This window comes from Sylvia atricapilla, chromosome 3, assembly GCF_009819655.1.
Source record: "Sylvia atricapilla isolate bSylAtr1 chromosome 3, bSylAtr1.pri, whole genome shotgun sequence".
Lineage (NCBI taxonomy): Eukaryota > Metazoa > Chordata > Aves > Passeriformes > Sylviidae > Sylvia > Sylvia atricapilla.
Window position 1 is genome coordinate 4,616,319 of NC_089142.1, and position 11,253 is coordinate 4,627,571.

Below are 11,253 nucleotides of genomic sequence, written 5' to 3' on the forward strand. Positions count from 1 at the left end.
TCTGCATCTGGTCATGTCTCTGCAGGGACCCTGACACTTTTGGGAGAGAAGGACAAGGGGCACTTCACCACACACAACCTCAAGGCCACAAGAAATTTAGTGTTCTGGATTTCTACTAGGAAACTCTTCCAAATATTGTTCTGTGGGCTGTGACTCAACTTTTATATCCAGTCTTCCCCTTGGCTTCTTCTTTCAACACCTCCTCCTCTACGGTTCAGTCTCTTGGACTCTGAGATACCTGAGGTACCTCAGCCCCTTTCCACAGCCAACAGAGGACATCTTTTCCCAGTGCTGTGCCCAGTTCCAGGATTCCCAGTACCAAAGAGATGTGGATAGACCGGAGAGAGTCCAGCAAAGGCCCACAAAGATACTGGAGTGATTGGAATGTCTCTTATGTGAGGAAACACAGAGAGGTGGGAGCTCAGACAGAGAAGGCTCAGGGGGATATTATCAGTAGACACCTGGGGGGAAGATCAAATAAGTCAGAGCCAGACTCTTCTCAATGTGTGCCAGGGTCTAGGGGCACACACTGAAACTCAGGAGGCTCCCCCTGAATATCAGGAAATACTTTTATATTGTGAGGTACTAAGCACTGGCACAGGTTGCTCAGGAGATATGGAGTCTCTCTCCTTAGGATCATAACAATTTTTAGATCCTTGGAGATATTCAAAGCCTTTCTGGACATAGGCTGGGGCAAGTGGCTCTTGGTGGCCGAGTTTGAATGGGGGATTGGACCAGACAAATTCCAGAGTTCCCTCCAACCTCAATAATTCTGTGATTCTCTGATTTCAACAGACCCCTGATGCCCCTGTATTCCACTGAATTCAATGGAATCGAAGTTATGCCACCCCTAAATAGTTTTGTGAGAAAACAGCACCCTGAAAAGCCCTGGAAAGCACAGGAGAAAGCAGGTTACACACAGTCTGAAAACAGGAAAGGCGTTCCCTTGAAGCTTGCAAACCTTGAGGAAAATAACAGACCCAGGCTAATTGATTTATTAGAGGTTTACAACCGGGTTATGCGTGAAGACCTGAACAGAAATTCTCACATAAAGTGTATAAGTACTGTCTTAACTCTGAGACAAACAGATTAATTTGCTCTCAGCTTGTGAGTCTCACATTCATACACTGCGCACTTCAAAAAATAAATTTCTGTGCGCTACAACTCTGGGCAGTGGAATTTTGATTTCTCAAGGTTATCAAGGATATCTGTGCTAAAGGCAAAAAAAAGAGATTAATCAGTAACCTGGGCAGCATGCAGAATTTATGGCTTTTATAGCAAATGTCAGGTTGATGACCTGCAGTAATCCACGTTCTCGGACTTTCACACTTGCCCAGTGATCCACACTCTCACCCGGTCACACTGCTTAGCAAACATTTATTTGTCCCTGTGCCCTTCTGAGGATTCATTAGGAAGCACACGGGAAAAGAACAAGTCACCAGCTGCAATTAAAACATACCCTTTCACTGGAAAAGAGGTTTATGGACTAACACAAGAGCCTCTCCAGCAAAATTATTTCAGGAGGACAGAGATCCAGAGTCCATATTTTCTGTTTTCTCTTCTGTGGCAATACTTGGTTGAAGAGAGATGGGCTGGAATACCAGCACTTCCATTGGTTTCGTGTTCATCCTGGCTTTTCTATCCATTTTGAAAACGGCAGGTTTCTGGAACAGCAGCACTTCCCTTCTTTTAGTGTTCACCTTGGCTTTTCTCTCCATTTTGAAAACAGCAGGTTTCTGGAACAACAACAGAATTCAGAATTTTCCTCCAGGTCCAAGACCATTACCTATAATTGGAAACCTTCTTTTGTTTGACTTGAAGAGACCCTACAGGACTTACCTACAGGTAATCATTTTCTTTTCTATTGGTCCTATCAACCAAGCCCCACAGTCCAAGATGCCAGAGAGTTTCTCCTACTGCACCCAATGTATTGCATCCACGCATGAGCCTTTAGCAAGGGACCCAGAGATGGTTATTTGAGCAGAAAATGTTGAATGAAGTATGGTTTTTTTGCTGTAATATTTTCTCCATGCATACAGGTTTCAGCCATCAACAACTTTCAAATTAATAGCAAAAGTCCAACCTATTTTTGTAGTAATTTTGAGAAAGAGGCAGCTGAATAAGGAATTATTTTGATATGTGGTGTAACCCTCTCTGCCTTCCACTGACTGATGTACCTGAAGCTGTGGCTATGTTGGAGTCCAGGGAATCCCTTTGGTCACCCTGGAAGGTCAGGGACCTCAGCAGAGATGTCTGGGACTCGAGCAAGAGGGTTTGAAACCTGTACAGGGGGATCTGGGGTCTGTACAGGGGGGTTGGAGACGCTGGCACAGAGCCCAGGAAGACACTGTCTTTGATTTCAGTCCATTGGAAAGGCTTCCAACACTGAGAGTGCAATTGCAAGTCACAAAGGTGTGAAAGACAGCTGTTTAGCTTATCACAGGGTGGAAAATTGTGTCGTTTTGGGTTTTTAGAATGTAAGTGCATGGGGGACAAAACAGAGGAATTAGGGTGGTGCCCTAGGTTCTTCTTCTTCATCATCTCCATCTTCTGCTGTGACGGTGGCACAAAGTAGCTCAAGGAGACTGGGTCAGAGTAGAGATGGCCTGTTTAGTATGGGTGATAGGTATTGGTATTTAATTGTGAATAAGGGACATGTAATAATCAGTATAAGAGGGCAGCAATGTCCCATCGGGGGGGGAGTTACCCGTTGTCCGCGCTGCTGAACTGACTTTGGCTGGGCACAGAGAAAATTGTAAGGTAAAAAATAATAAACAAAGCAAGAAACCTTGAGAAACAAGAACTTGAAGACTCTGTTTTATTCTTGCATCAGGCTCAGGGCTTTCCAGAGGGCAAAAGACTCTATAGTCCACCTGAATCTTGGATGCAAAAACCCAAGATGACTGCAGCATCTTGGTTTCACTGATTTATCAATGCTCTCATCTCTCTTTCCTCTTTTCTTCCCCAAAAGCTGAAGATATAACTATATACTCTTAATATTCAAGACGAACTTTTACCAAAATAATAAATCTTTCCTTTTTCTTCTAGTGCTTTCTTTACCTAGTTTACTGCAGGGCTTTGCTAGCTTTGAGTCAGAAGAATTCTATGAACTTGCTCCTTTCTTACAGTTTTTTCTGCTTGGACATTAAATTACACATCTTCTCTGCTGATTTTGAAAGGAATATTTGCACCAACAAACATACATATTTGGATGGATGTTCTATCCACAAATCAAAAGACTGCTTAGATGCAATATCTGGAATATCACTGTAGCTCTCCAATACAGCCCAATCATGTTGACAAAATCAAATTCCACCTCTTTTCAGGCCAACAGAACCAACTGTAATTCAATGATTCCTTTCTGATGCTGGATATTGGTTCTCTGACTTGAGCATAGTCCACATATGCATTAATGCTCCTGTTATATCAGCTGGTTGTATTTGCTTACCACTTGCTGAACATTTTGCATCTTGATGCCAAATAGATGCCCTCTGTTTCTCCCTGCAAACCCACTAGAAAATGAGTGCAGTCAGGAAATACCCCTCCAGCTGTCAGAAGAATCAGGAACACTGAGCTACATAAAAATAAATCTACCTGTACCAGCTAAAAAGGTAGCACATTGTCTCTGAGACATGGTGCATGTAATCATGTATGAAGTTTGAATGTATCTAATGCTAAATCCTGGCCCAGAAACAAATTGATTTATTTTCAATAAAATAATGGCAGCAACATTTGAACAGGTTGTTCAGGTGTAGTCTGTACACAAAAAAACCCTCACAATAGCATAGAGATAAGTGTGAAAACATGAGTCAAAGATTGAATTTACAAGGATTTCTGAGAGAAGACAGAACTCTCAGTGCAATCCTTTGCTGACTTGGGGTTTAGGCTGTTGACACTTCTGCTCAGTTTAGCACAATGGACCTCTTCTCCCAGCTGTGCCATTCGGTCATTATCCACCACAATGTCTGGCACATTCCCATCATTTAAATCAAGTGTCTTTTCCTGTAGTCAGTAAAATATCTACCATGTTAGTCACCCAGAGGCAGGACTGGAAAACAAGCAGCATTGGAAAGGCTGATGAATTTCTTTGTCAGCTGTAAAAGTTGTAAATCACTGTTCTCTTCTTCTGACAGCTGTCCAAAATATATGGTCCAGTCTTCAGTGTTCAGATGGGGCTCAGGAAAGTTGTAGTGATTTCTGGCTATGAGACAGTGAAGGAAGCTCTCGTAAACCAGGCAGATGCATTTGCAGAGAGACCTAGTATCCCAATCTTTGAAGATTTGACCAAAGGAAATGGTAAGTTGATATTATTTTTCCTTAACAGCTTGACCTATTTTTTTTTTCCTACAGACAGATTAGGAGCTGGGACAACACTTTGGATCAGAAATCACAAAAATTGGCATTAGAAATAGGGAGCAATTTCATTGACTTCAGCATTCTTAGTCAACTTTGAAACTACTGACAGTGGCAACAAAACAATCATAACTCTAAAAATAACCACCACAACAGATAATGGTAGTGACACACTTTCAGGATCTAGAACAGGGAATCCATGCCAGATAAACTATTCTAGCTCTCATGATATGGCTCTGGACTTGTGTTACTTTGGATTTATAATAGAACCACCTTTTCTGAAATTATTTTTCTACTATTGCTTGTCATTTCAGTGGTAAATGGTGCTTTGAAATTCAGAATGTGACAATAGATAGCATGTAACACATAGAGAACTGTAGATTTATTTTAAAAAGGGGTATACTGTCTACTGAGCTGGATTTCAAAAGAAGAATTTCACACCCAAACTTCATTCTAATTTAGCATAAGAGTTTTATATTTATATCTCTGCAGGTTTTTGGAGAAATCCAGGAATAATTCTGTGAATATTTTAGTGTCTGCATATTTTGATTATATTATTGCATAGACTCTTACTTTTCACTTTATTTTTTGTTTGAAAAAAATCATAGTTGAGGTCATCAGTTAAATAATGTAACAATTCCAGTGAAAAAAAAAATTGATGGTGGAGGGTTTTAAGACATTACTTAATATTTTAAGACATTGTTCCTACTTAATTTTTTCCTGCAGTCATCAGAGATCTCAGTTCAATTCAACTTCCAAACTATGATGCTCAGCAGTTTGAATTTGAATTTCCAATGTCCACTTTCTTTCAGTGACAAGTGTCTCTGAGGATATATATATATTATTCTTAAGATTTGATTAAATAAACCTTAAATATTTATCCTTTGCTTGTGTAATAAACCTGTTGCTGAGGATTGAAAATACTTGAGGCACAGTTGCATTTTCCCTCATCTGGATGCAATTTAACTTGTTTTAAAAGTGACTACTACTAAACAGCTCCCTTCTACACCTACAAAATTATTTAAAATCTTCTGACACATTGAAATGTTCTCTTGGTCTCAGGGATTCTTTTTGCTCACGGTGAAAACTGGAAGGTGATGAGAAGATTTACCCTCACAGCCTTACGGGACTTTGGGATGGGCAAAAAGGCCATTGAGGATCGGATTGTGGAGGAGTACAGGCACCTGGCAGACACCATCGCCTCACAGGAAGGTGGGTGGGTCATTCACTCTTCACACCTGCAGAATCACAGAGTCACAGGCTGGTTTGGGTTCGAAGGGACCTTAAAGATCATACATTTCCACCTCCTGCCATGGGCAAGGACACCTTCCACTATCCCAGGTTGCTCCAAGCCCTGTCCAGCCTGGCCTGGAATATTTCCAGGAGTGGGGCAGCCACAGCTTCTCCAGGCAACTTGTACCACAGCCTCACTATCTTCAAGGTTTTGTCCAAGTATGCTGAGGCTTTTTGAGCCTTCTCAAGTTCAGACCTTTCTATGAAATGTATCTCAGTTTGATGAATTTGGCTCCTCTGGCAATTTTGTGTCTTGGTATGGTATTCTGACATTGGATAATAATCAATGATAGCGATCAATCGTAACAAATAAACAGCAATATTTAATAATAAATTTACATTTAAAAATTACATATCTTTATTACAGTGCAATAAATCCTCTTGTTCCTTGTCTAGGAAATCCCATTGATGCCAGCAAAATGATTAACACAGCAGTTGCTAATATAATTGTGTCAATATTGTTTGGAAAACGATTTGACTACAAAGACTCTAGATTTGTGAGACTTCTAAACCTGACCAATGAAAACATGAGGCTTGCTGGGAAACCTTTGGTTACGGTAATGATACACATGTTTATGTTGCTTTTCCACAGGAAAATAGCAATACTGGTGATCAGTTTCTTCTATTAAAGAGGAAAACCTGAGACTTTGAGAGATAATAGGCTTACAAAGCACTTTCTTGGAAAAAAAAACCTTGAGAGAATCATGAAGTCAACAATCAAGCCCTCAGTCTCTCAAAAATATATTTAAGCAATAGTTCAAAGAGTGATAGTGAGTGAAAAATGCCTTCAGATATTTGCATGCAATGCTGCCACACCCTGGATTGATTCATGTTTATCTAGGTTTTGAAAAAGAAAAAAAAATAAAAAAGGTTAATGGAAGAGTTGGCTAAAACAACAAAAAAGTTGCTGGCCAACATTTCCATCTGCCTGGTGGTGGCCTGAAGCTGTTTGAGCCTGACACCTACACTACTCCTGAAAAACAGTAATTTGGGACAAGATTTTTGTATGTATTCACTGGTCCTTGATGAATTTTCTACCAAAATTCATCCAGTCACTTTTTCTGTGTCCTAAAAAACAAAATATTAATCTTAAGTTTTTGACTTTGTATCTGCAAAGAAGGCCAAATGTTGCTAATTTGTTTCTGTAGTGTTTTCAGAGCTCTGGCTCATAAATTCTCTCTCTACCAAATTCCACTCTCGTAGGTATACAATATCTTCCCGTATCTTGGATTCCTCCTAAGGGCTAACAAGCCTATCCTCCGAAACAGAAATGAATTCCATGATTTTCTGCGAAGTACTTTTGCAGAGAGCCTCAAAAACCTGGACAAAAATGACCAAAGAAGTTTTATTGATGCTTACCTGGTTAAACAGCAGGAGGTAATTGAATATTTTCTTGCTGATTCCATCTTTTATGGTTCTATGAAGGCATCTGCAACTTTCTTTCAGTCCTTACAATTGCAGCTGAATTTCTATAGGGAAGCTGTCTTTGAGAAAATACATAAGACAAAGTGGTAGAGTTGAACAGATACTTCACGCTGGTGAAGTTCCAACCTCTTTTAACCAGCAAAAATTTATCCTTATTTATTTTCTTCAGACTGAAAAAATATATTTATTTGAAATATATATATTTCTTTTATCCGCTTTCTTTGTTGCCACAGCTCTTCTGGCTCTTTTGAAAACATAACGCATTACAGAATGGAATCACTACCCAGGATTTATTCGGGGTCTTATTTGGGGTTTCTGATGTGTCTGGGTTACCTTCCCCACGGGGAAAGGAACTCTCTTGGCAGATAGTCCCAGTAAATGCAAAGATATGTCAGCACCCACCTACAAGCACAAGTCCAAAGCTCTTTCTTGTCTTTCACACTTTTTTAAAATATAGGATTTATATCTTAGCAAATGTTTATCTACATAAATTGCATTTTCACATGGAAAGCTTTGAGTTTTCATCCTTTTATCTCAACCACTTTTTTTCCAGGAGAAATCCACTACCAATGGGTATTTCCATAATGACAATTTGTTAAGCTTGGTGAGCAATTTGTTTACTGCTGGTGTTGAGACAATTTCCACCACACTAAACTGGGGCTTTCTGCTGATGCTAAAGTACCCTGAAATCCAGAGTAAGTGATTTAATGGTAGTTACTGTTATACTCAGGGTATTAGGGACCAAACAGGAACCTGGAAGATCAACACATCTGTCAACAGGCCAAGGTACAAAAAGCTGAGATTTCCAGCCAATTACTGTCTCTGTGATGTGTGGTTCAGACCAGAGGGTCACACTGGTCAGCCAGCAGCAGAACACAGAGTTCACAGAGGCCAGGCCCTTTGCTTAGGGAAACCTCATTAATTAATAAGTAAAGAGCTGTCCTGTGATGGTCAATGATTTTGCTCTCAAAAAACTAAAGCCCTGTGCAGATGTTAAATGAACTGTACTGAGGCTTTAGGGACCTGAGAAGATTAATGGACTTGCCCTTGTCTGGCATCTCCGTTCCAGCTGATGGCACAGCATTGTTTGGAGTCAAATGGGGGTTTTGAGACAACTCTTGGGCAGAACATAGATCTTTAGGCAGAAGAGATGGCAGAAAAAAAAGTCTTTAGGTTTCCTGGTGGTAAAGAATCAATCAAACACTATATTTCTGTCCACCTCCCATTATTTCTGAAAGGAAAAAAAAAAGATTTTTGGAGAATTTCTGGTTTATACTCCAGATTTATTATACTTTACACTAGTAAAGCAGACTGTGTCTCAGGGGTGAATGAGTCCTTGTATCTTAGAGCTGATTCTTTTTTCAGAAAAGGTCCAAGAAGAGATAGAGCAAGTGATAGGGTCCAACCCCCCGCGGATCGAGCACCGAGCTCAGATGCCATACACGGATGCTGTCATCCATGAAATTCAGAGATTTGCCAATATCCTGCCACTGGATTTGCCTCATGAGACTGCTGCAGATGTCACCCTCAAAGGCTACTTCATTCCCAAGGTGAGATGCCTAAAGGATTGCTTCTTTTAAACATTTCTTCTTTCTGAATTTGTCCAAGAATTCATTCCTCTGCCCTGTTTTGCAGGGAACCTTCATTGTCCCTTTACTGACCTCAGTCCTGAAAGACCAGTCGCAGTGGGAGAAACCAGACATGTTCTATCCCGAGCACTTCCTTGATGCCAACGGGAAATTTGTGAAGAAGGATGCTTTCATGCCTTTTTCAGCAGGTGCTTTCTCTTTGACATTTACACAAAACACGCAGCAAAATTGTTTCTGTGCATTTCCTGCTTCACTTTCCCACGTTCTTTTTAAAAAGTCACAAAAAATTTCAGCTGGGTCAAGATTTCATATAGTGTGGCAACCAAGAGTTGCCACAGAAACCCCCAAATTCTGTCTAAAATCAAAGGACAGAAGGGGCTTGCCCAGAGTGTGTCATTCACCTGAATTTACACACCTGCACCATGTGCCAAATCATGGGAGATTCCAACCCTGCTGCTTTGCTGGCATTTCTCCTGCTTTACAGGCTCTGAAATTGATCTTTTTAAATTACCATACATCAGTCTCTGGCTAATTTATTTATCATATCCACAACACTCTCCATTTTTTTATCGACCCTATTTGTAGGTTTTCAACCCTGTGTGAACTTCAACTACTATCTTTTTTCTTGTACTGACCTCCAGTACACCTTGGGTTTTCTTTGGTTGTTTTTGGTTTTTTTCTGTTTGGTTGGTTGGTTGATTTGTTGTTTTTTTCATTCTGTTTTTGGGGGGTTTTTTGGTTGGTTGGTTTTTTGGAGGGTTTTTTGTGGGTTTGTTTGGGGGGTTTTTTTGGTAGAAGAATTTAAGACATTTCCAATTCCCAGGTCTTTTTTCCAGACTTAAGTCTAGGTGTCCTAGCTGAAAGCACATCCAGGGAGTATCAGGTCTGGGCATTCTCTGGAGGGCTAATTTCACATCACAGCCATGCAATAGCTCTCCATTTTTCACTTTCTGTCACAAAGGGGTGTTAAAACCAAATTTTAGTTCAGGCTTTTGTTAGTTCTGTCCTGGAATCACCATGCTATGAATAAGGCAGTTCACTAGCTACTGGATTTGACAGAACTTATATTTACAGCACTTTTGAATATCCATAAAATATATCCTTCTACCTTGCTTTTTAGTCCCATTCTGACCAGCATTTGTGAATGTTCAAGGAATTTGCTGACAAATTTTAGTACAAAAAATTGCCTATGAGTTGATTAATAGACCTAAAGTCTAGACTAAACTAGTTGGTTTGGGATCCAAAAATTGGGCCAAATAGAAGAAAAATGTGAAAATTAAGTAAATATTCGGATTATATTGAGAACTCGAGTTTAGGAATTCAGACTACAGTTCCAAACATTCCCCTCCAAATGCAACCATTTAGACAAAGGAAAATAAAACCCCATAACCACCAGCTGGCTTTGGTATGATACCTCTGAAGATCAAAACTCTCTCTGATAACTTGTACCCAACAGACTTTTAAAATCTACTGTATTCTTTATTCATACCTAAGATATAACATTCAAATGTTCTGGGTTCCCACTGACCTTTTTCAGAGCAAGAGCTGATAAAAGAGGCTTTTTTTCTTCCAATACTGAAGAAGCAGCTCCCATTGATATTCTTGTGATCCTTTTGCATTTTGTTCCAGGGAGGAGGATCTGTGCTGGGGAGACTCTTGCTAAAATGGAGCTCTTCCTCTTCTTCACCAGTCTCCTGCAGAGGTTCAACTTCCGCCCTCCACCTGGAGTTTCCAACTCAGACCTGGACCTCAGCCCTGCCATTTCATTTAATATCATCCCCAAACCCTATAAAATGTGTGCTGTAGCACGTTCCTGAGACCTCTAATCAGCATCCATTGTGTTTCTAACATGTTTGAATCATTTTTCAATGAAATCTGTCTTCTTAATTGACCAAAACAATCCATATTTCAATTAAGGTTTCCAGTACTTCTAAATAAAAGTGGTGTTCTTTTGTTTTTCCCTTATTGGGAGAGGGCAGAAATGGTCCAGAAGCGTAAAGTAATTGATGGCTCTCAGATCACCTAATCTGGGCTAAATAAAGACCTTCAGCTTTCTTATTCTTGCTGCCATTTTAACTGAATGTTTGGTGAAAGCACATCCCAAAAATGCTCCCAAGTCCAGGTTGTTCCCAAAAGACCTACAAACCATGAAGCTGTGCTTAGGATGCACAAGGAGATAAAGGTGGGATGTTCAGAGTTTCAGGCTGTCAGAACAGAAGGGCTGTTTGACCTCGGCCTTCAGCTGGATTTGAAGCTGGGCTGGATATCCTGATGTTTTCCAGTGCCTCAGTGCAGCTTCTTCCCTTGGCTCTTCTCCCTGCTCCTTCCATTTACACATGCAAAGAAATCACAGTTCTGTACTTGCTGTCAATCATTTCTGAGGAAAAACCTTAAGCCAAGTTGACCCGAATCCCGAGGTTCATTCAGATTTTCAAGTATTCCTTAAATTGACAAACCCAGTAAATAAAGCACACACACATGGGAAAATGTCTTACCTACTTTAAAGCCAAGGTTGGTGAAACTGAAGTTTCAGGCGCTCCCAGGTCACAGCTGTGGTCACAGCTCCACATATATGGATCAACAGTGAACCTTC

At 40.3% G+C, this 11,253-nt stretch overlaps 1 protein-coding gene across 2 annotated transcripts; it reads left to right on the plus strand.

Moving 5' to 3' along the window:
- Positions 1-868: 868 nt before the first annotated feature.
- Positions 869-10,718, plus strand: LOC136358704 (cytochrome P450 2K6-like). 2 transcript variants are annotated; one of them, XM_066314650.1, is made up of 9 exons: positions 869-1,845; positions 4,134-4,296; positions 5,416-5,565; positions 6,043-6,203; positions 6,850-7,023; positions 7,625-7,766; positions 8,437-8,621; positions 8,707-8,848; positions 10,290-10,718. In XM_066314650.1, exons 1-9 carry the CDS (start codon positions 1,588-1,590, stop codon positions 10,475-10,477), a joined length of 1,563 nt encoding a protein of 520 aa, XP_066170747.1. In that variant the 5' UTR covers positions 869-1,587; the 3' UTR covers positions 10,478-10,718. The 2 variants fall into 2 exon arrangements, with proteins under 2 accessions (XP_066170747.1, XP_066170748.1); XM_066314651.1 differs by lacking the exons at positions 869-1,845; positions 4,134-4,296 and adding an exon at positions 4,413-4,515.
- Positions 10,719-11,253: the final 535 nt, after the last annotated feature.